Below are 24,657 nucleotides of genomic sequence, written 5' to 3'. Positions count from 1 at the left end.
CTTGCCACCACCACAGTGAAGCTCAGCATTTTGGCACCTAACTCTTGCCCAAATTCATAAACCAGGCCTCATCCTTAAGGCTTCTCATGGGTTTAATCTAGTAGGTTTGCTCCTAACAACATTCAGTACACTCCCAGCACCGGATACAGAATAAAGCAGAGCAGCCACTGGTATTTCCATTCAAAAAAATACAAAGTAAGGAAGTGCTGCCGATGTTGTTTATTGAGAACCCAAAGTAAGCGTCCCCCTCCCACAGGAACTCTTCCACATGAATTTGCTTTGAAGAGTTGCTAGCATTTTATGAAACTTGTAAGCTTCACCATTTCATTCTGATTCTGAAGTCCTGGAACTAAAATAGAGATCTATGGTAAAAAAATAAGTGCCTAGATAAGAATAACCTAGCATCTGCAACACAACAATTTTGTGATGGGTCCCTTATAAAACGTAAATAACACACAAACAGTTTTTTTCTTCTTAAAAGTAGAACTTCACTCCAAAATGCTAAGTCCAGCTCTTCTAGCACATACTAGATTTTATGCTCAAAGAATTTCCCTAAGGTTATCAAAACATTCATCTTTCTTAAAAAATATGGCAAAAATAACATTCAGATACTCCACACGGGATGTAGAACGACAGGGTTTCTTTCTCCAGAGATTTCTTATTCAACAGCTCTGGCTTGAAAAAGCAGCCCAGGAGCCTGAAAAGTTTTGGTGTCAGTTCTGCACGTAGATCAAATCAATTACACCACTGATTTTACCCAAACAAAGCAGACAGTGTTTTAAAACAATCAATGGTTAGTCAATGTAAATAGATTATCTCTACAATAATATTTATATTACAGGCGAGTGTTATTTCCTAGCCAAGTAGGAAATAAACCAAAATCAGCTAAACCCAGCTTTGACTACTCAAGACAATGAAGAAAACCAATGTATGAAAATCATCAGTAGCAAGGAATAAGGTTTATTTTGATTTTCTACTGTAGCCTTTAGTTTAAAAGAGGATCTTTTTAATCAGTTCTGTTATTAGCAGGTTTGTTCAAATTGATTTTTAAACCCAAGCCTTGACGTTAATCACAAACATGTTAGGTAATTGCTTAAAGCCAATAATTGAATTAAGCACCTGTCTAGCAGCATTAGCAACAAGATCTAAAACAAAAGCGTGAAAGAAAAGCCAGTACATTAAATGAAGATCATCATTAGGATAAAAGTACAGATACAGGATTTGCTTTTTAATCTTATAATAAATACAAATTTAGATGATCTTTTTCTGACATAAGGAGAAAAGTAATGAGCCATTAACTCAATGTGTGCTCCTTCCAATCTCACTTTGAGTAGAAAACCAAATTTGAATTATTTTTCATCAGACCACCCATGCTATAACTCCCCTGTACTGCTATGCTTTTTTGCCATGTCAAGTTGTAGTGAAAAGGGATGAAAAACTTTTCTAGATTTTTACTTTCTTTCAACTGTTTGAATATAAAAGTGCCCAAAAGGCCTTAATACATCTTCAGAACATCCTCATGAGATGACACAGTAATTTTACCATGTTCCTCATTGAGAATACCAAATCAGAGAGGGTAGGTACCTTAGCATCCTCACAGAGTAAACCTGCAGTAGAGTCATCCCAAGATCCACCTTTCCTGGATGCTATTCCAATGTTCTGGTCTACAAGACTAATTCAATTCTTAAACCCAAAGACCATAGATGTCAACAAACACTCTAGAGACCTTTTTCTTCCTATGCCACTTTAAAAAGTGAATTTCAATATAATCATTTAGTTAGTAACCAAATAATTAATTAAAGTTGCTCAATTATAAGAACTTTTAGGCTAGAACTAACTTCCTTTCCCTATCCTAGCAGTCAGATCACATTTCTGACACTCGATAGACCAAACTCATTTGCAAGCAATAAACAAAAGCAACTTCAGACAAGTAACTATTGCCCATGTGGGAAAAAGTCAATCTCAACTGTCACCGACACCTTTGCTCAGTTAGTCCACATCTACTTTACTTTTACAATCCATCCAGATGAAGGACATGACAGGCTCTAATGGGAAAAAATTAAACAACAACAAAAAAAAAGTCACAGTTCCTTAACATATATTGCTTTCTCCTGTCAGTGCAGATCACTAACTAATGCTTGGTTAACATCTATACTCTTCTCAGATCGGTAACCCACACTTCCATTGCCCCCCTGACCTCAAACAACTAAATATCTTTGTGGCCTCACTTGTGGAAAGAGCAAAAAGAGATCTACTGCTCCACAGAAAATCAGACAGATTGGATCAAGTAGATGCATGGGTCCTACAAGAAAAAACCAAACAGTCCAGGTGTGTAAACATTTAATTCAATTCCCAAAGTAAAAGATCTAATCCACAACTGAAAGCCTGTAGCAGCCTGTAATAGTTTACAGCAACAATGCAAACCTCAAATCACTTAACACAAGATTAACAGAGGATACACTCCTCTTGGGTATTCCCTATCTCAAATAAGAACTGTTTCAAAAATATTATTTCATTTTCTAATATATTATTGTTAAGTATTTTTAGGGCATCATGTGTGTTAAATGTGACTGGTAATGATCCTATTATTTTCCCATGGAATTTGTAGTTAAATTATGAAAAGCCAAAACGTACCAGTTCCCTTGCTTCTTCAAGCTGTTTCTCAACATTTGCAACCATCTGCTTCTTCTCATCTGAAACAGAATTGTGAAAATACCAATATAATCATGCTCTTGCCATGAAAGAAAAATATACCATTCCAAAAGCTTATATGTATCAGTTAAAACCGACTCAAAGGATTTATTCTGTTTGACATCATCACGCACCGCGATACCCACATTAGTAATTTAAAAAAAAAAAAGAAAAAAAAGGGAGACTGGAGAATCCTTGAAGTCTTCTGCCTTGTTATGCAGCATTTGCTAGTTAGGAAAGCAGTTACAGCTGCTCCAGGTGTAGGAGTTATGTCTCAGCAGGCACTTGCTGGGTGTGTACAAATGCATGAGAAGGCACATACTTATGCTAAATGGAAAAAAAAAAATATGGTTTAAGAACAAAGGCTTATCCTATTTATTTGCGAAGTACGAGATGCACAAAACCAAGTATCCCACTTATAATTAATCCAGGTACTGAAGAAAAATGTGGTTTCTATTCCCCTGCTGGGTCTAGAACTCTGTTTCTTTCACTTCAACAAAAACAAAATGAAATTCCATGGGAATTACAAGAAATCCACTGTCTTCTAGTAGCAGTAAAAATGTAAATTTGTAATAAAATATGAAAATTTAAAAAAATTATAAGCTGTATGTAGCAATCATCCTCTGCCAGGTTCCCCAGCAAGTCTACATCTCAGCTATAGAGAATATCTGACTTTTGACCTGCCTTTAACCATCCATTCTCAGAGAATCCAGTATGAGCCAGGAACTGAGATTCAGTGTCACATCTGCCAAATACTCCAACTGCTTGACTACTTGGCTTGTTATATTATAAAAGGGGACTCTCTGAGTAATATTCAGTCACTGGATAATAAAAATTCCCCACATTGCTTAATTACTGTGGGCATTCGGGGGCTGCAATCCCACCGTTTGCACCACCTCATGCCCCTCTCATGGCCCCATCTTCCACCCTTCTGACTGTAAATCCACACATTGTCTAAATGAAGTCAACAACAAAGCTCTGAACATACAACACTTCACACCACTGTTCGTTTGAAACCAAGTGCATCATGAGACATCTGTGCTGGTGGTTTGCCTGACGAAGCAGATAACAAGTAAATTGCATAAAAGTATCTCCAGTCATTGCTCCCCAGAGATCTTGATGGGTAAGTCTACATTGGCACAAGAGATTTTACTGTGTAACCTCACGGTGTTTGTTTTTAGCCTGAACTCCTCTACTTCCCTACCACATGATCTCTTTGTATCCTAGAACTGACACATTAAAGACTGAAAGGGACTATCTGATGATCTCCTTTCATCCTCTGCATGCCACAAGCCACTGAACTTCAAGAGGGACAACCTTTATTAAATGTATATAGTTTAGCTTTACTTTTAAGCAAACTTGGTGCCATAGGCAGGAACCAGGGAGTGCTGAAGTAGCAACCAAAACCAGAATTTCTGCCATATAAAGTAAAACGTGCCCTTAAAACAACCTTCCTTAAAAGTAACAGAACCACTTCTGAAGGGACTATATTGCTACGAGTGTTCGGGGTGAGCATCCCCAGCATAAGCAAGTCGTGTTTCAGCTGAGCCCTCCCACTGCTGTTCCACAGCACCCTGCATTACATTTGCATGGGTCTACCCGTCTATCTTCTCATTTACCCAAGATACTCTACATTCTCATCTAAGGACACGTGAACATTACGATCTGTCCCTCTCCGGTTATATACATTGCAGCTCTGCCTGCAGAGAGGATGAGGTTCAGGACCATCCTTCCAGCTTTAATATAATGCAGAGATCTTTGCAAATAACCAGCTATGCAGGGACTAGAAAAGCTGTCATCTGAAGATACAACAGTACGTCTGGCAAAACATGGCTGAAATAAAACCTTGAAGAACACTGAAGCCCTCTGAGTAAAGGGAACTCTGCCAGTGACATAAGTGAGAAGTTAGAGCTCAACTCTAAATCCTCCCAGAGTTTCCCTTCTTATCCTTGAAAGGGGCCCAGAATTTCATCAAGTTCTCTACAAAGCTAAAGCCCTGGAAAAACAGCAGCTTTCTTGCAAATCTGGAATTCACACTGCCACAGCTGGTGGATTCTACTACAGCAGAAGATGTAGGAAATGCTCATTTCTGTGCAGCGCTTTTAGTTCTCTGCTAGCAATGTCTGTCTTTAATTCCCCACCAGGTTCTTATGATGGCACCCAAGCCAGAAAACGTAATGGTTAGGGATTTATCTTCCTAACATAACTAAACCCAAAAGAAAAGAGAATCTGCCACTTGTTTGCTCACACATTTCAGTTCTCCAGCATCCCAAAACATCTTTGTTCTCTCCTTCATTTGGAATCGGGCAAGATGACAATGGACGAAAGGAAAAACAATGTAAGATATAAAACTCACAATAACATTTTATTGAAGCTGAAATAAAATTTTAAAATATAGCAGCAGAAAATAAATGTACTGTAGCAGTTTCAGTATTTCCCTGAGTTTTACTGAAATACAATTTCCATACACATTAAGTAATGTGAAATGTAGGGATATAAAGTTGGGGTTTTAGGGAAGATATTTCATGCTGTACAAATTCTGTGTGTAACTCTATTACAAGAGCTGCCTAGTGCTCCACTGACGGTAAGATCTTACCTACCCGCAGAGATATTAAGGTACGGACCTTTGGGAGGGAAAACTCATTAGCACACAAGGAGGTCTGGCTAAAACTGCTCCCATAAAATTGAGCAGGTATTCAAATGACCTTCAATGGTTCTGTTAATTGAACTTTAACCCAATTCCAGAGTTGCATTTTAACATCATCCCAGATGTATCAATACATAATCATCCAGCTGGTGACCAGAGCAACTGCTGGGAGTGAGACCCCCTGACAACAGGCCTTTGCTGTTCCTTCAAACACAGAAGTGTGAGCAGGCTCATGGCAACACCCCGGCACTGCAACTTTGGAGCAGTATCTTCACCAATTTCCAGGAAAGCAGCTGAACGACTAGCAATTGCATGTAGTCCCAGAGCAAGAAGGGGTGGCAGGATCCAGCAGGGTCACTTTGGTAGGGAAAAGCAAGCTTACCAGAGTGTAAGTATCACCCACTTGGTTTTGCTTTCCTCTCTTCCTCTAGCTGCAACCATGTAAAATCCTGGTGGGAGTAAGCTGCCTGGAGCCACTTGCCTGCAGGGCTGCCAATACCTCTGCCAATACCTCTAGGCTGATATCAGCAACAGAAACATGAAACACTGTCAATCAGAAAGCATGTGCTGGGATGGTTTTTCAAACCACTTACTTTCAGTTTTATTGCCACAGTTAAGTTAAGGAAACAACTTATTTCACAGTCAGAATCCCCATAAAAAGGAGGCCACAAGATCCACTTGCTCAGAGACTGCAGATGAGGTCAGAGGGAGTTACTCAGGGACGGAGAAGCTTGCTACTGATCTAGTAGATCGGGACAAACCAGTTATGATCCAATTAAAGATCCTCATATTATTAACTGTATTATTCCACGATGTCTTAGGCACAATCTGCCTACTTGATCATTTCCTGAAGTACACGTCCATTATATGAAAGAATGAAAAGGGTTTTTTATAACTTTTTTTCTTAATTCAGAATAGATAATATCCTTTAAAGAAAATAAAAAAAACAATGTTCCATCAAACATATCTAAATTTAGAATAGAATTTTTGTCTCCACATTGCCAGAAAGAACATCATAAAGAAAATATTGCATTTAGCGTGTATAATTTAACTGGTCAAATTGACAAAATATGGATAAAAACTGGAAATAGAAATGGTTCTTTTTTTTTCTTCCAGGTAAGGATTGCAAACAAAGAAATCCATTCTGTGTTTGTACACAAGGTTGTATCACTTTCTTAAAAGAAACAAGCTTTTACTAATTTTTTTTTCCTCCGTTCTTTCAGCTTTGCCCTTGCATTAGTCACTGTTTTCTCCCCCAAAATACAGAACGGCACAAATCTGCCTACAAGCATAGAAAGACAACACAGCACTGGTTTGATCTCACAACCAATGAAGGGATTAAAAAAATCTGGACCAAGACTGAGCAGTCTCACTGCATGTGGAATTGCTTCTTTTTATTAGTACACACTGAGGGAAAGGTTGAGTAACAAAGTGCTTCAGCTCATAAACCTCTTGCAGATTTTGCTACGCTGGCTGAGGTACTTCACACGTTCACCACTTTGCAAGAAGTTACTGTCCAACAGCAGAGACAAATGAAACAATACATGCGTTTCCCTCTTTGGCTTACAAAACTGGGTTCAAAACGCACATCATAATGAGCCAGACCTGAAATGCAGACAGTGAACTCCAGCACAGGGGTACAACAGAAAATTAAAGGTTGGACTTTCTTCAGCTAAATCTGTTAGAGACCAAGATACAGTGCTTTGATTGTCCAGCAGAAAATGCAGGTATTGGGTACCAGAAGAATAACAGCACTCAAGTCTAAAAACATCACGACCCAGAGGTTACTGTGGTGGAAAAAGGCTAAGTACCACCATTTGTGCTGACAAAACAACTCACTTTCACATCAAGCAATCAAAACGTATATAAAAAACTGGTAAAACCACAAGACAGATGTTTCTCTGAAACACTGAGAAATATTAATAAAACACATAAGCCAGTGATCTTCATTCTTCAAAGACCTGCAGCAGCATCACAGAAATTCTATTTAAAAGCCATTTCCCAGCTCAGAACACTTTCTTTAATTCTCCAGATGACGTTTGCTTCAACAGAAGACATTTCTTCCCAAGACAGTCTATTGTCCCTGCAGCTTATTGTTTCTGTAGTATCAGAGTGCCTTTGTTACATTTCTTGCTGAACTATTTATACATTTGTGACAACAGGATTGTTTGTAGAGCCATCATCCTCCTAGAACACAAGAGAGCATCAAGTCCTGACAACACTGAATGCAGGAATGTTGCAAAAACAATTAACCAGTATTTCTCCAATTCAACTGAACGTGAAGCTTACAGCAGGTCCATCTTGGGCAGCAGAAGGAAATAAACCAGTCACTAGACTTCAGGAGATCTCTCTCTGTATTACGCGGAAGTAGCACAAGTCCTTACACTTTTCATTCTGCTTCTTCCAGCGTGGAGGAAGAAGGCCATCAGCAATGTCTCTCAAATCACTGCTGCTGAAAACTGCCACCTCACGTGCATCTCCTCATGTCCCCCTCCCACCTCACAATCCTTTTTCTGAGGCTCTCCCAGACATCTCCACAAGAACTAACTGGAACTCCTGGTGATGAAGAAGCAAAGATCTTGCAAATATTCCTATTAAGAAACAAGGGAAAAATGTGTATTTAAAATATTTCTGATTAAAGTGCTCAGCATAGTCAGAGATTTTTTTTTTTTTCCAGGTGGTCAAATGCCTCTATTAGCTAAGATTGTAATTTGGTTTTAAATTGTACATGAATTTTTTGCTGATGAAAGACAGAACAGCCCTGAAAACTGAAGCAATCCACTCACCCATAAACGTACATTGCATGAAGTAGCTATAATGCAAGCCAGTCCAAACCATGTATGACTAGCCTCAAATCTTAACACAGAAAAGCCACTTCTTAAAAAAAATAAAATAATTTACCATTGTCTTATCTTGAGGCTGTTTAGCCCAGTACCACACTACTGGTCCCGCAGTGAACATGTATTCTATCTCCTCTGAGAGGTCAGCAAATTCTAAAAAAACACAAAAACTCAAATCCTTCTAATGGCTACATAAAAGAATCATGATTTCAAAGCCTGCTGCTTCTAGGCCTCGTCACTGTTTAAGACAATACTCTTTAAACATCTCATATTTAAACTTCAAAATCTCCCTAAGTGAATAAGGGAGACTGATTCAAGGAGAGGATTATGGAAATCCACTCCTACTAAGCAGAACATTCTTCCTACTACTGAACAGACACTCATGATTTCCAAAATCTATACTATTAGGAAATTAAATCTCTATTCCCACAAGCTCACAGTGCAGCACTACTGATTTTCAGAACAGATGTCTCCATGTATTTATGATGTCTTCCTGTTCCTATAAGCGGTCCTTAAATTTACGCTGTTTAAAAGTGAAACAAGTGGGAAATACTGCCTTGATTAGGTACTTTACATGGGGGAAGAATTCACTGCATCCCCTCAGTAAATTGTTCCAGAGACCATTTACAGGTTAAATATCATTTCTGAGTAAACTGAATTACACCAGTTCTAAATTTCAATCACCAGAACTCTTTGGATCGATCTCTCCCTTCTTTGTTTTGTAAATCTCTGTTAACAAAATGGAAAAAGCTTTCTTCCTCACAGGTACCTGCAGACTGTGACTGAATTATCCTTTTTGTTAAGCCCAAGAGCAAAATAGTTTCATTAAGCCAATGAAAAGGCATGATTTCCTGTCCTTTAATCATGCTTGTGACTGGTCACAGTACCCCAATTTATCAGAAGCCTCTCTACCTTGCTAAGATTGGAATTGGACATAACTTTCCAGAATCAAACAGATTTTTTAAATTCAAAATCCCCCCTTGTTTATGCATTTCAGATATATTTTAGACCTCTGAAGATCATGTGTTTTAGTTGACCACCTACCTCAAATCCTGTTTAGAGTCACTACTTCATCACTTCATGATGCATTTCCCACTCTAAAAGTAGGCTGTTATTCTTTGGTCCTGGATGCATGATACTTTTTCCTTTAGTCACATGGAAAAGTATACCATTAGAGTGTGTTTATTCCCCCCTTATATGATACCCACTCCCTCAGTTCAAGCATCCTAAAGCTTTGGGAAACATGCAGAGGAAGCAAAGGCAAAAATATTTAATGACTTGGAAATAGACGAAGCATTAAGCAAGCTACAAGAGAAACAGACGAGAAATCCACTAGTTTCAGCTTCCTTCTGTCTCGCAACTAGGAGCCCAGTATTAGGGCACTGATTTACATGTGCTAGAAGATTCAGCTAGACTGGTTAAAGAGATGATAATTTTCAGCTTTCTACCCTAACACTCTTATTGACATTATTGTCTGTACTGCAGGGATACACCGTGAATTGGACCGTGAATGCTGCAGGCTCTTGACAAACACATTAAAGCAAACGAACACTTATTTCTTTGAACCTGCTCCTCCACGTGAGTCACCACAGTCAATTATCCCAATCAAATGTTTTAACAGCAGGCAGCAAAAAATACAGATTCGAATCAAGTCATGCACAAATTCTCTTTTATGCCACATGAAAGAGACCTGATTTCCAGGACCGATGTTGTGGCACGACCGCAATAAACAGCACCCAGTAGCGATACTGGTACAGGCATCACCCCCCGGCCCTGACCCCTGGGCTGCTCAGCCCTTCAGCTGCACCGGCGCGACTTTGCGCGGCCCCACAGCAAGTCAGGAGGGAAGGGCCGACCCTCACAGCCCACCAACGAGCGGTATTCTGTCAGGTTATTCGTGATACACTCCGCCAGACAGCTCGCCGCTCGAACAGAGGTAAGTGAATCCTGACTCTGCGGTGTGAGGAGCAAGACGACACGCTGGGGTGACGGGACACAGAGACACGCTAAAACCACACTAAAACACCCCCTACCGTCACCCCAAGCGCTCGGTGCCGGGAAGCCGGAGGCTCCGGGAGCCGGAGAGGCTCTTACAGCCGAGCAGGACGGGCCTGCGGTGCGGAGCGACAGCCGCGAAGGCGGAGGGCGGCGCCGGTGGGGGGCCCAGAGCACCGGGCGACGGCGGCCTCTCCGCGGCGGCAGGCCAGCAGCCACCACCACCCCCCCCCCCGCCCGCCGCTCACCTCCTACCAGCTTCGGCACCTTCCCGATCCTGCCCGTGATCTCAGCCGTCAGCACCGCGAAGTCCTGCTCGTAGCTCTCGAAATCGGAGGACATGGCGGCGGTGGTGGTGGTGGTGCCGGAGAGGAAGGGGGGAGGAAGCGGCGGCCCCGCTGCGCTCACTGCCGAAAACGCCCCGCTCAGCCGGCCGCCCTCAGCCGCTCCGCACCCAGCCGCTTCCGCGTTCTGCTCCCTGCAAAGGCGTCTCCCCCGCACCCCACAACGCCTCACCACAGGTTCCGGAAAGACTTTCCACCCCCGCTCAGGTGTTTTTAACCAGCGTGACCCAGCACCCCACCCCTTAGCGACCCTCGCTTGGGGGCCGCCTGCTCACGCTTGGCAACCCGACCCCACCCCACCCCACCCCACCCCACCGCGCCTTAGTAACCCCACTCCTTCAGTGCAGCGGGGACAGGGAGACGTTGTTTCCTGGCGGGACCTTATTGCTAAAGGACCGCCAGGGGGCGGCGGCTGATCCGGAGGTGCCGGCGGGCGGAGGCGAGCGCGGGCTCCGCTCCCCTCGCCTCCCCGGGCCGGCGGGGCGGGGCTGTGGCCCGGCCGGCCCCGACGCCGCCCCTTCCCCTTCCTCAGGGCTCTCCCGGACTCTCGGCAGCCGGCGGGACGGTGGGAGTCATGGGCGGCGGCGGGGCGGCAGCGGGCGGGCGGCGGTAGCAGCGGTGGCCATGGGGTGGCTGGGCCAGGCGCGGCGGCTGTGCCACTGGGGGCCGCTGGTGGCCCTGGCCGTGGTGGCCGTGTGCTCCGCCACCGCCATGGCGGACGCCGCGCTGTGGTACTGGCCCCTGGACACCGCCGGAGGAAGCGTCAACTTCATCATGCTCCTCAACTGGACCGTCATGATCCTCTACAACTACTTCAGCGCCATGTTTGTCGGCCCGGGGTACGTCCCGCTGGGGTGGACGCCGGTAAGCCCTGGCTCTCGATCGATCGCCTCATCCCCGGGACGGGGGGGTCCGGCGGGCCCTCCCTGGGGCCGGGGGCAGCCTCTCCGAGAGGAGCGTGTGCGTGGATCAGAGAGGGCAGAAACCGCCTGTCTTTTGATTGCTCCATTTCCCCTTTCTCCCTGAAGAATGCAGCCAGCCCCTTGGGCCACTCCTTCCTCCTTATCTCGTTTCGACATCTCTTTCTGCCTCTATCCCGCTTTGCTGCTGCTTCCAGCGTTTCCAGTGTGCTCCAGCTTGCTCCATCCCTTCCTTGTTCTGTCGGTTAAGGCGGTCTGGGGCTGACCGGTAACGCTTCTTTGTTGGCAGCAATCGTTATGTTTTATAGCGCCTTCTCAAAGCAAAACAACAGGAAACCAGTACTGCTGTTAGCCAGGAGTGAGAACTTCAAGGTTATCTGCACCCTCACACACGCGCTGTTGTGTTGAAGACTTTGCTGTTAGTAACAAGGATTAGAACTTCATTTAGCGTGTTTAATTTTTTTTTACGTGAGCCTGAAAAATGACGTGTTTTTCTTATGTTCAACGCAGCGTTATAAGTCAAGGCAGAAATTTGCATCATTTTCGTTGCTTCAGTAATCTCTTGGAAAGAATAGTAGTCAAAGACCAGTATGATACAGGTTCAGTATCTCAAGACAGCAGGCTGGAGTTTGTGTTCCAGTGGCGTGATAATTGGTAATATTGATTGGTAATAATCACATTTCTACTTGTGGAATATATCTCAGAACAGAGTCTAGTGAGAAGAGGATCCTAATGCACAGGAGAACTGGGTATTTCACTTTGTGAACAGAAGGTTTTGGCCAGCGTTACTATTTGTTATCTACAAGTCTCTCTGTCATCTTGCTGTAGTTGGCGTATGTGTGTGTAAGAGAGGGAGGCAAACAAGAGCTAGTTGAATATTAATGCTTACCAGTACTATATCTTAGTACTTAGCTTAGGGTATAAAATCGAGTGAGAAGGTACACAAGCTTTTTTTTTTTTTAATTATAAGGGCCTCATGCTGATTTTTACTTTCAGAACTTCACTATGAAACCCTGCTTGTACAGCCATTTTTTCTGATGGAAGAACTGTTTATTTCTTTTAGCAACCAGCACTTTCAACAGTGGGAGATGGCTGTGTTTGATTGCCAAGTATTTCATTTTGGTTTTTTCTCTCCTTGCCACCTACCATTAAGTAGGGTTGGGTTATGAGACACACCCTGTCAGAAGAAAGCAAAGATGCTTAGGTTAGGAAAGTGCCAAGATACATATTGCTGGTAGAATTATTTATAACTCTAACATGCCTGTTCTTCTGTTTAAAGGAAAAATCTCAGGATTGCATGTATCTCCAATACTGTAAAGTGTGTCAGTCTTATAAGGCACCACGTTCACACCACTGTCGAAAGTGTAACAGGTACTGTCTTTCTTTAAAATCGTCTTAAGTTCATATAAAGCAGCTTCTAACCTAATGATGAGCTATTAATATAATTTATTCTTCCAAGTCTTGTATTGTGCATTTTTAAAAGATTTCCGTATGAACACTATACCCATTACAAATATTTCCACTTTCTAGTTGTATGATTTCTATATGGTTTTACTGTGTTTTAGTTTAATAAATAAATCTGTTTTTAACATTTTCTCTTTGGCTTGAAATCAGTTCCTCTTAGGAACTTTTTGACAGTAAATACCTAAAAATCTTTAAGTTCTTTGTAAGTTCTGAGTCCAAACATTCACCTACTCAGGGAATAGAAAAGCCTGTTCTGTCATCTTTCCAAATAAGGGTTAAATGTTGATCTCAGTGGAAATTTTGGTCTGTTCTTTACTCTTCACTAAAGGTTTTCTTTTCAAGGGGAGTCTGCATGTTCAGTGAACTAATAAGACTTTTGGGTCAACTTAAAAAGCTTGTGCCTTGTTACATGTCAGTTTTCCAACAGGCTTGTTTTGAGCTAAACGATGTTTTTATTATAAATAGCTGTACTGGAATTTAGTGCAGCTTGAAAAAAACAAGCCACTTCAGCTGTCTGCAGTCCAGGCTGTAGTTGCATTTATCTTGAGTTTACTGGGCAGGTCCTCCTCTGAAGGACTGTTAGAGAACATGGTAAAAGGATATTGCAGCATACACGTTAATTTGTTATTTCTATAAACACAAGATCTGCAGTCAGTGCCCTTTTAGGAAGTAAAGACTGAAACTGTAGAGCAGTGCTGTAATTTGGCTGCATCATCCTGAGATTTAAAATTAGATCGCTTTCCTTGAGTGACAATCTTTACACTGAGGACTTACCAGAAAATGGCAGCAGATCCTGATGATTGTCTTTGCAAAAGCAAGTTCTTTAAATAATTTATGTTTTGTCAAATAAATAAAACAGCAGAAACTGCAGCACGTCCTCCAAATCATTTTGCTGATGTGCATTAGGAATTTTCTGGCCAAAGTAATTAATTCTGCACATATTTCTAGCCTGTTGCAGTGAAGAAGGTAACTTAAACCACCGCCAAAAGTCTTCTCTGCTATGGCAGGTTTCAGTGCGTGAATGGAGTCACTTCTTGTGGCCCACCTGAATGGGGTGAGGTCTCTAGCTAAGATCTAGGAACTTCTTCAGAAACACTTGTGCTGATAATTAGTATTACGTGTTCAAGAACTTGTGCGGTCACAGTTGAGCATATGCTAATGAAGAACAACTGATTCTTTAAAAGGAAGAAAGTGAACTTACTACTGGGAATGGACTAGTTTAAAAGACAATGAGGTCAGTAGTTCCAAACCAGTTAATTTTTATTTTCAGAGGACCTGGATATTTGTGTAATTCAATCCTTTGTTTATCACTTAAGTTTGATGCAGATCAACTGCAGCGTTGTAATTCGTGACTTTTACACCTGTTAAGTTAAATCAATGCAATTTGGGATGTGGACAAATCTTTTGTCTGGTGTGTTTTTGCACCTGTAAGCTGAACCAAAATAACCAGCTTTGTATTGAATGCAAGAGTGTCTCTAGGGGTGTTTATGCTTGTTAAATAGATTTTGGAACAGACTTATAGTGGTGTAAGGTCAATACATAGCAACCGATGAAGCTTTCAGAAGGTCTACTACTGAAAAGAAAGAAGCATTAACACACTTCAGTCTGTGTATGCTCTTTCTGCAAGTAGCTCTCAGAGGACTTGATATTTCCTTTATTTTCCTGGTGTGCTTATTTAAAAGAATTGGCAATAATAGTGCTTATTGTGTTGATAGTTCTTACACTTCCCATTCTAGGCCTCTCTCTCCTGGCTCTGGAATCTAGTGTTTATTAGCAACTAGGAAGTTTGAGTAAAGAGGAGGAGTGATAATTAGAGAGGGTAGAACATGGGAGCACTTCTTGTTTTGCTTTCTTTCACTCTACAACATGAAGCATCATTCTAAATAGCAACAAAAAAAGACGCTGTTGTGTTGATCTGTTGAAAGTTAGTGGGTTTAAATGAATGCATGGAGGTTGAGTAGTAGAAAGTTAGTTGTCCTTTTCTTTGTGCTTTTTGGAAAATTATAATAAATGTCCTTTATGTTAATGAATCCTTATTATTCACAGATGTGTCATGAAAATGGACCACCATTGTCCTTGGATCAACAACTGTTGCGGATACCAGAATCATGCATCTTTCACTCTGTTTCTCCTCTTAGCTCCACTAGGATGCATTCACGCTTCTTTCATATTTGTTATGACTATGTACACTCAGCTTTACAACAGAGTAAGAAAACATAATTAAGTGCTTAAAATATTATTTAAGTCAGATGGGTGGGTGATTTATTTTTGGAGGTATGAGATTGTTTGTTTGGTTTCCTGTGAAAATCAGCATGTGGAATTTCTTGTTATTCTTTCAGCGTGTACTCTCGATTCTGCTTTCCACCTGTGAAAAGTATGTTCGTTGATTGCAGGAGGATTCAGAGAAAGTTGTTTTTCTTTTCTTTCTCTTTTTTTTTTTTTTTTTCCCCATGTTGCTTGTCATAATCACTGGGAGTTTCCTAGAGCCTTGCACTGACTGGAGACGGTTTCTGAGTTGTACTTTATATAGAGAGGGACAGGCTGTGTTTTGACTGGCACAGAAACTAGCTGCCATTTATTTCCAACACACAAGTTAGATGCTATTTATTTTCTTCTGCTTGCCACTTTTTAAGAATTGTACCCTTTCTTCACGGGGAAAAAAATGTACTCTTTTTTTGAACCAAAAATAAATAATGTTGGATTTGTTTTTAAATGGGAAAACTTAACTGCAGCAACAGTGAGTGAAGCTTGTTCTGGAATACATCCCTTATCTCAGATCTATGGCTAAGATGATGAGATTTGATTTCAGCCTTTGTGGTTGCAATGAAGAGCTTGAAAACATCAAGTGAGTGTAACAGATGAAGGCTGTGTGTTGTTTTTGCAGAGCAGTAATGCTGAGAACTGCTGTCTGCTAAAGCTTTCAGAGGAAAACCTGTACCATTTCCATTGAAAGTGGATACCGTGCTACGCAAACATTTTCTATCTGAAACTGGTGAATGTGTTTTTGTTAATGTGCCAGAGTCCAGATTTTAGGCCTAACTTCTTGTGGAGGTTGCAAGGTGGTGGTTTTGGTTTAGTTTTCCATCTAGAGAAGGCCTACATCTTGCAAAGAATGTATTTCTGAGGAGGAAAAATCTCTTGAATACTTCTTCTTTTTTTTTTTTTTGATAATTATTCCACTTGCATTATAAACTTGTCAGAAGTTGGGCACCTGCCTTCAGAGCCAATTTTCTTATTGGCAGTTTGTTTTGTTTCAGCAATTGGAATGTTCTAGAGCTGAATGATGATATTTTTCCCTTTGCAGATATCTTTTGGGTGGAGTTCTGTAAAGATTGACATGAGTGCAGCCAAGAGAGACCCTCGACCCATTATTCCCTTTGGGCTCTCTGCATTTGCTGCATCTTTATTTGCCTTAGGACTGGCATTAGGGACAACTATTGCCGTTGGTATGCTGTTCATTATCCAGGTAAGTTTACAGTTTCTGTTACAAAGAAGTTAAAATCTCTAAGTTTTGTCTGGTTGTGGAGCAGTAACAGAATTCAGAATCGAGATAGGAGCAGATGCTTAGAGCTTATGTTGTATAACTTTTCCAGGGTTTTATGTTGCTTTCTTCCAGTTCCTCTGTTGTTACCACAATTTTATTTTATTTTTTTTTTTCCTCATGGGAGAACTTTGAGCTGAAAATGTAATGAACTAAGAAGACATGAGATGGGCTTTATAGACTCTCTGGAAAAGGCAAAATATTTAGTATTTCAGGAGTACGTGCCCCTATCCCTGAAAATAGATATAAACATGCCTGATAGATTACTTCAAATATTTGAGATCTCTGGAAGGAAACAAAAATACTCATTTTAAGCATAAACTGAAATACAATGTGATACTGTCTTATTGTATAATTCTAGAGAATAGCATTAGCATGTATCTATGCTCAATCTTCATTTTGAATGTTTTATGTTTCATTTAAGCCTGTAAAAGTTGCTTTGTTGTTTAAACCAAATTTAGTTTGTTAAATGAAGTTTTCTTTGCCTAGCTGATGTTTTTCTGAGAAAATCAACACTAATTTCACCTAATGCTTATTTTAGATGAAAGTCATTTTGACAAATAAAACTTCAATCGAGTCCTGGATTGAAGAAAAGGTAGGCTTTTATTACAATATTCTTGTATACTGTATTGTTACAAAGCTTATTTTCCATATTTATCCATTTCTTGTTTTGCTTCTCTGGATTTAAACCAAAGATGTCATTTCAATTCACCACTGACTTAACACCTACAGCCAGCTTTTCCATTACTGTCTCTGAAATCGACTGAAATAGATGAGAAATCATTTTCCTGCTGTCGTGGTTTCAGCCGAATTTACCAAAACCAGACCGACAGATGGCCCTTCCCCTCCCTTCTCCCCCCCAAAAAGAGGAGAGAGGAGAGAAAGAGATAAGGAGATTTAGAAGTTTAGAATGAACTAAACTACTTTAATGAAGAATTAATATTAAAATAAAAATAAAGAAGAAAATAATGAAATAGATACAATATATACAAAACCGTATCAAGCTCCCAGGATGACAGTCACGTTGCCGGCAGGCACTGGGGAAGTCCCAGACTGGACTCAGTGAGGGATGAGAACGGGATTCCAGCTCTGGAGTCAGGAACACACGGATCGGGATCAAAGGCAGATGAACAGACAGAGTCCTCTCTGGACGTCAGCCATCGCAGGAAGGGGGCTGACCCTTTGATCCCTCAGCTTTTATACTGAGCATGGGGCAGATGGGATGGAATACCCCAGTTGGTCAGGTTTGGGTCACCTCTCCTGTCCACTCCTCCCCACCGATGTGACCCCTCTACGTTTTTTCCGTTTCCGACCCTCTAAGGGGGCAAATAACGAAATTGGCTGCCCTTGGTTGTTACGGCAATAGAGAATATAAGCAAGGGCCTCCCTGCACACCATCCCTTGGCACGGAGCACAAACAGTGGGCTTATCATTCTGAGAACGAGCAGTTTTTTCCACAATATGCTGTTAACTTCAGAGAGTTAGAGGAGGCCTAGCTAGGATGTAAAGTTACAGAACAGAAAATTGGTTCGGTTTTACTTCAAACCGGGACACGTGCATAGATTTTTCTTTTCTTTTTTGTTCGGGGGAATTGGTGTGAACGTAGAAAAATACTTGCTTTTAAGAGACTTTGCTTATTTGCTTGGAATATGTGGGTGTTTTCATCTGAAACTTGAGTTGTCTTTGCTTCTCATTGTGCCAATTTGTGTCTTTAATTGTCCGCCTCCTCTGCCCATTCTAGGTGGCATGTTTTGGCTCATGATTTTCCTCATTTCCTACTTCTCTGATTAAAATTTTCCTTGATTTTGAAGAAGTACTAGAAAATAATGAGATACCTAGTATTCTCTCCTTCAAATTTCTCTTTGATTTCCATATCTTTATATAGGTTTTCACAAGATTTTTCAGAAGAAATATAGCCAAGCAGCAGAAGCTAAGTTTAGAGGAAGCAAAACTGACTTAATGCTTAGAAACTCGTTCAGTGCTACCAGGTTATTTTGTTAGAGTCCACAAACATTTCGTTATTATCCTGTTGTCTGTCTTTTTTTCTGTGTAAAAATTAGCATGAAGGTCTTGACTGTGGATAAGTACCTAAGTATTGTAATGTTTTCTCTTTGCACGGAATCTGGTTTAGCTGGATCCTGGTCCTGTTAGGCCTTTGAGTAATAGGACAATGGAACATAAATGAAAGAAAACCCCATTACAACTGCATAGTAGAATTTGGAATAATAAACTGTATAGTAGAATTTGTTAAAATTTTTACTGTAGAACACAGACTGTTAATATGTCTCTTCTGAAAACTGAGCACAGACTGTAATACACAAGTGTTTGATAAACACAACAATGTTATTGCAACAGAGAACAAACTCTTCTGTGGCTGTTCCACTAGATGTCATCCTTACTGAAAGAATGAAAAGTTTGTGACTGCAGAATGTGGGACATTCAGGGTGTGCCTGTATAAGTGCTTCTTAGAGGTGGAATAGACACTACCAATGTTGAATTGTGCTCATGATCATTAATCAAATAACCCTGAGCTGTGGAAGTCATTGGATGTAACTGAGAAATAGTCAAGCATCAGCCTTTGAAAAAAGCCATAAAATAAAATCAGAGCATGGAGTGGATTAATCAGTGTAGCCAGGTGACTCTGTTGTTAAAGAGTAAAGGGGCTGGGGGGGACCCAAACCAGACACACTTCTAAATGCCGTGATTGTTGCAAGTGGTTTTAAAAGCTTGGGTTAATATAGCAGAAATTTACTGCTGTTGTCTCAAAACATTTGCCTTTAGGTCTCGTGGACCCCTACAGGGCATATGACCTGACCTTCTCAATATTTGCTGCTCAGCTGCAGTTTGTGGGGTATGTTTTTATGTACTGTATTTCTGAATTATTTTCCAGGCCAAAGACAGAATCCAGTACTACCAAACGGGTGAGATCTTTATTTTTCCTTATGACATGGGAAGCAAATGGAAGAACTTCAAGCAAGTGTTTACATGGTCTGGGATTCCTGAGGGAGATGGCCTGGATTGGCCAGTAAGAGATGGCTGTCATCAATACAGTTTGACGGTAACTGATCTTTGATGATATCTCAAGTTAATCCTCCCCGCAATCCAATTGCCTGCTTTCCTTTGCAGTAATATACCAACTTTTTAAATAACTAAAATAGACTGACTAGTAATACATATACTTAAGAAACAGGAGTTCTGTCAAATATTCTCCCTTTCTTGATATACTAAAAAGTTACGCTTTTGTGAGTGCTTTCAAATGCTAATTATATTTCCTGTGTTTGTTGAATGGTTTCAATACCTGACTTAATTTTGTGTTGAATTCACAAGTCCTCTTAAACTAAACACTGCCTAAATTTCTATTTATAATCATTTATAGATAGAGCAACTGAAACAAAAAGCAGACAAGCGAGTAAGAAGTGTAAGTATTTGTGATGTTTGATCTGAAATGACTTTGAAATATCAGTATAAATGAAAGTAATTGCTGAGACTGTTTCTTTTCTTGATTTTAAACCTAGTAATTAAATACGTTGTGTTTCTGCACAAACAGTGTGCTGCAGCTCTCTGCTTAATTAAACTTAGCATTTAGCTTTGTTTGCATTTGCTCCTTAGTTTCCAGATGGTAAGAGAAGTGATAATAAAGATGACTGTGCTTCATTGTTAAGCAGTTAATTTAGAATTTAGTGACAGCTGTTGTCATTATGGTCTATGTATGGTCTAATGGTATGCTTGAATTGATTGATTTTTTTTTTTTTTTTTTTTTTTTTTTTTTTTGGTATGAAGCTGTCAGCGAGGCCATAGCTCCTTACAATAATATATTGCCATGTTCTGTTCAAATTTGTAGGTGCGGTATCGAGCAGTAGAAGATTACAGTGGTGTCTGCTGCCCTGTGACTAAAGGTGTTAAAACATTCTTCACAACGCCGTGCACCGAAGAACCTAGAATTGCACTGAGTAAAGGGGATCTGATTTTAGCCACAAGAGGCTTAAAGTTAGTGGCTCCACACGTTTATGTTTGGTTAAAAGAAATATTGACATGAGTTCTGGTGTCTAATTACCTGTTACGCTTTCTTCCCCAGACACTGGATGTACGGTGAGAAGATTCTCGACTCAGCTGCTGATGGTATGAAGCAGTTATTTTTCACTTTTTCTGTTGAAAATTACAAATCAACTTTATAGCTGTTTAGAAACGTGGACAATATTACACATTCAGTTTTCAAAATGTAGAATGACTGACCTTATTGGCATCAGCTCCTTTCCCCTCTAAAACCATATCCACAGTTTTTTACTCTTTACATCTGGTAGACTTACCAGTTTTGATAAACATTACATAAATCTGTCAGACTGAAAGAGCATTCATCTAGTAGTATATTGAAGGCTGAATGGGAAAAAGTACGCTTATTCATACTCTAAGAAAAAGTTAGACTTCTAAACTCTAAAGAGGTTAATTGTGATTTTTTTTTTTTATTTTTGCTATTTAAATAGTGGTGTTTCTTAAACTTACTCAGATTTCCTATCTAGACACCCCAAATATGTATAAGACCTGGGATTACTCTGTACATCTTAAAAACGAGGAGATGTTATATTTTTGGTTTGGGATTGATTCCACAAACTTTGACATACATTTACATAACTAACTACAGCTATCAAAGATGTTAAAGGCTCCTGCTGGTCTGGAGAGACAATACCATAGCCACCTGCACTGAAATTTTTACGTTTTTTACTTTAGCCCTCCTGCTTAGGACTGAGCTAAAATTTTACCTGCCAGACTTTCCTTCGAGGTTGTGTTGGATTCTGTTGTCTGTTCCAAACAATTGTGAATTCATTGCATGTACATTCCTTGTTGGCAAAAGAGAGGCAGATTGGTTTACTAGATTGAAATCGCTAGGTTGAAAATGTCCATGCTTTTCATGGGACCTTCATGGACTGGAAGTGCTTTGGCTGCTCACTCCAATGAACTCTTTCGCAGATCAAACCTAAAGGAGTCATTGAATGAGCATGATAATAGTTTGCATCATGTTGTTTATTGTGAAGATTAGCTGGAGTTACCTGTGCTATATCAAATATTCTTTTCTAAATCAGGTGAAATGTGGTCTGGGTGGGGAACTTGGTGTATACCGAGAAGCTGGATTAGAATTCAAAATAACATTGGCATTTTGGAGAACTAGGCTTCAAAAATAGGATGAGATTTGTTAGGATTTTATAGCAAAATATTGTAAATAAGTAGGAATAACAAGCACTAAAACAAGATGTAAAAATTAATGATTAAATAGCAGTTTGTCCGAGGAAAAAAAAAAGTCAGTCATAATCTTAAAATGAGTCAACACTTGTAAAAAAGAAAAAAGCACGGAGCTTCCCAGATGCATGAAGTAATCCTTCCATCCTTCTCAGCAGTGGCAGAGACTCAGCTGAAATACTGCCACAAGTAAAAGCAGTTACTGCATCTCAAGAAAGTGGGAGATTAGCTGCAAAGGGTTGAGAGGAAAACAATGAGAATAATAAGAGTACTAGAAAATGTGACTTAGAGAGGAAAGCTGAAAGAATTACAGTGGCTTATGTGGAGAGGAAAAGAAGATAGGGGAAAGCCAGGAATGTGCGAATCATCAACTGCATGAAAATCTGTTGTGGAGAAGGGTGTTAGCTGCTTGCTGTGGCCCTGGTGTGTAGAAAGAAGAGTTGGGAATTTGAATTATAGACAGAAATATTCAGATAGGGTATTGGGAAATATTTCCTAATAGGAAAGTGGAGTACTGGCAAACTTGGGGATCTCTGAAAACATTTTAGGCAGTGGGAGAGACTCAATGCGTTCCTAAGCAATGATAGTAGGAATTACTTAGATGTCCTGCCTTGGAGAAGAAAATAAGCTAGGTAACCTCTTGATGTCTCTTCCAGTCCTGTGTTTTTCCTCTATAATGGGTCATGTTTTGTTCCAAGTTAATGCAACTTTTCATGTCTTAAGGTGGAATAAGAGAACGAGGCTGGTTCCCTAGGAAATGTGTGGAAAAATGCCAATATGACTCTGAAACGGATCAACCAGTGGATGGAGAGAAGAAAAACAGATAGCCTTCTAATTTTTTAAATAAGAAATGGAATTTTTACTGCAGACCACAATCCTTTACTTGAAATTTTCTGTATATCACTTTAGACTTATGCAATGAATATGTTAGGACAAGGTTCTCTTCCTTGCAGCTGAAAGGGTTGGATATGCCTGTGCCATCATTTGCATACTTTTTAAACAATAAATAATTGAAGAAGCCATTCGGTGGATTGCCTTCAAGATGCATCTTTTTCATCCCATTGGGTTTTTTCTTTTTCCTGTTGAAATTGCATTCTGAGGGTTCATATTTTAGGTTTTATTCTCAACCGCATCTGGTTGTGATGCGTGCTGCTTATCTTTTGTATTTTACTTTCTCTGAAGCTGCCCCTGGAAATTATAAAATAAACATCTGATTCAAATTCAAGATAAGATTTGTTACCTGTGACTTTTAATGATGTGAATTGTCCACCTCAAATAAATGATACATTCATATTCACTTGTGGATTTAATTGTTCTTAGACCTACAAGAACTTGTTTATAGGCATGGGAATGGGAACTGACTGGGAAGTAAAGATGTCACTGTTATAAGTTGTTTTTCAAGGTTAGAAAGACTTCAGCTCTTGCTGTAAGAATATTCTGTGCTTTTAATGGCAAAAAATATAGCCAGCTGTGTCTGTTCACTGTGAAATCTGAGTTCTTAATCCATTTTAGAATGAAAGGAAGCAGTAGTGCCAAGCATGAAAATTTTTGTGAGCCTAGTTGCTACTAAGTGATTAACACCTTTCTTAAAGCATTTTTATTTAGCATCTGCTTTGGATTATTAAAAGCAAGACCTTAAAATGGAGTAGCCTGTACCAGCTGAAGGCTTTCTAAATAGGTACTAATGCAGCAGGTGGTTCTGTTGTCTCACAGTTAGTCTAGTTGCATGTCACATTTTGAGAGCTTTTGCAAATTACTGTTTTAAAATAACATCTGCTTTACCTCCACCTGCATGAGTAATGTCAGGTAGATGAGCATTTCTTAAACTAAATTAAACGTTTATAGAAATAACTACATACAGACAAGCCAGCCATAGTCTTGTATGCTCCTACTCAGACTCCTTGTCTCCAGCACAAAGGCAGTTTTTGGTTACTTCCAGCCTGCTGTGTGTTAGTGCTCGTGGTGCGCCGTAATCCTCGGCTGTTTATGAGCTGTGGCAATGGGGGGGTCAGTGTTCAGTTTTAGTAATCTGCAGGCAGGTGCTTTGCCCCTCTTGAAATCAAAGCACTTGTTTTCTAGAAGCAGGTTTCGTTAGAGGTGAAAGACCCTAACTCAGCAGGACATACCTGTTCTGGAAACTAATATGGAAACCTTCAAACTGCATGGAACACTCTCAGTCTCAACCGCAGTATTTTCTGTTCAGTGTCTGTTCAGTCTAGAACTAAACAAAGATTGCAAAAATAAGCTTGTCTTCCAGCTTAGGAAGCTGGCAGCTAAGGACCTCTTGTACTCGAGTTTGAAATGATTAAATAGCTGCTATCTGTATTAGCAGGCAGCAATTAACAGCGTACTAGGAACAGATTAACAACACTAATGACCACAGTTGATCATTAGCTATTAGGAGAGGAATTTATGTAAGCTGTGGTCTGTTTATAGCGGGCTGGATATCTTTCAGTAGTTGAAGAGCATCTTCAACTGGATTTCAGCTTTCATCTGAGCAGAATTTTACACGCCAAGATCACTGTACTGTGAACGTGCCCAGGAGCTCTGCTTCAGAAGTGCACTTACAAACTGGAATGGACTCTGTAGGCTTTTCTTTTTAAGCCATAACTTCAGTCCCACTTCTTCCCTTTTGTAGCACAGGTAACCGGTGTTTTCTGTTTACCATTACACCGTCACTCACCGGTGCTTGCTTACAAAGAACCAACTAAACAAAAATGCGTACCTCCTAAAGGCTTTTAGGGATTCTGCAGCCAAGAAAATGCACGCTATCTTTCTATTGCTGAAAACTGTATCAGAGCATGAAGTTTAAAGACAAACCACCTCTAAGGAAGTCTGATTCTCAGTACTAGTAGATTTTTCCTTCCTTTCTACCATCCCATTCTACCTATTTTTTTTTTCTTCTTCATTCCCTCTCCCTGCATTTTGCTCAAGAAAGACCTTTGTTTATTAAGTAAAGGAGCAGGTATAGATTTGACACTCT

The 24,657-nt window shown here is 40.3% G+C and overlaps 2 protein-coding genes across 7 annotated transcripts in view; one reads left to right on the top strand and one right to left on the bottom strand.

The window, feature by feature from the left end:
- The window catches only part of VTI1A (vesicle transport through interaction with t-SNAREs 1A), a 279,979-nt gene extending 269,324 nt beyond the window's left edge, over positions 1-10,655 (bottom strand). The window contains exons 1-2 of one of the 4 annotated variants that reach the window (XM_074158914.1): positions 10,422-10,655; positions 2,635-2,693 (exon numbers count right to left, since the gene is read on the bottom strand). In XM_074158914.1, coding sequence (XP_074015015.1) covers positions 2,635-2,693; positions 10,422-10,515 — 153 coding nt within the window. In that variant the 5' untranslated portion in view covers positions 10,516-10,655. The remainder of the gene's footprint in view (positions 1-2,634; positions 2,694-10,421) is intronic. The other 3 variants (XM_074158916.1, XM_074158913.1, XM_074158915.1) reach the window with 3 other exon arrangements.
- Positions 10,656-10,942: 287 nt separating this feature from the next.
- ZDHHC6 (zDHHC palmitoyltransferase 6) lies at positions 10,943-22,970 on the top strand. Of its 3 annotated transcripts, none has more exons than XM_074158861.1 (10): positions 10,943-11,381; positions 12,717-12,808; positions 14,948-15,107; positions 16,206-16,367; positions 16,984-17,037; positions 19,333-19,500; positions 19,819-19,860; positions 20,284-20,429; positions 20,518-20,561; positions 22,398-22,970. In XM_074158861.1, exons 1-10 carry the CDS (start codon positions 11,142-11,144, stop codon positions 22,499-22,501), a joined length of 1,212 nt encoding a protein of 403 aa, XP_074014962.1. In that variant the 5' UTR covers positions 10,943-11,141; the 3' UTR covers positions 22,502-22,970. The 3 variants fall into 3 exon arrangements, with proteins under 3 accessions (XP_074014962.1, XP_074014963.1, XP_074014964.1); XM_074158862.1 differs by having other exon boundaries at positions 11,073-11,381; positions 20,518-20,571; positions 22,408-22,960; XM_074158863.1 differs by lacking the exon at positions 16,206-16,367 and having other exon boundaries at positions 11,073-11,381; positions 20,518-20,571; positions 22,408-22,960.
- The last annotated feature ends 1,687 nt before the right edge of the window (positions 22,971-24,657 follow it).

The sequence above is a fragment of the Numenius arquata genome, chromosome 15 (assembly GCF_964106895.1).
Source record: "Numenius arquata chromosome 15, bNumArq3.hap1.1, whole genome shotgun sequence".
Classification (NCBI taxonomy): Eukaryota; Metazoa; Chordata; class Aves; order Charadriiformes; family Scolopacidae; genus Numenius; species Numenius arquata.
This window is presented reverse-complemented; position numbering and strand designations above follow the sequence as displayed.

What these genes read in the sequence shown, in the direction of transcription:
- ZDHHC6 (XM_074158861.1), top strand. Translation starts at nt 11,142, where the DNA reads ATGGGGTGGCTGGGCCAGGCGCGGCGGCTGTGCCACTGGGGGCCGCTG. An exon ending in TCCCGCTGGGGTGGACGCCG is followed by an intron (nt 11,382 to 12,716) that starts GTAAGCCCTGGC and finishes TTCTGTTTAAAG; the next exon opens with GAAAAATCTCAGGATTGCAT. An exon ending in GTATGCTGTTCATTATCCAG is followed by an intron (nt 16,368 to 16,983) that starts GTAAGTTTACAG and finishes TGCTTATTTTAG; the next exon opens with ATGAAAGTCATTTTGACAAA.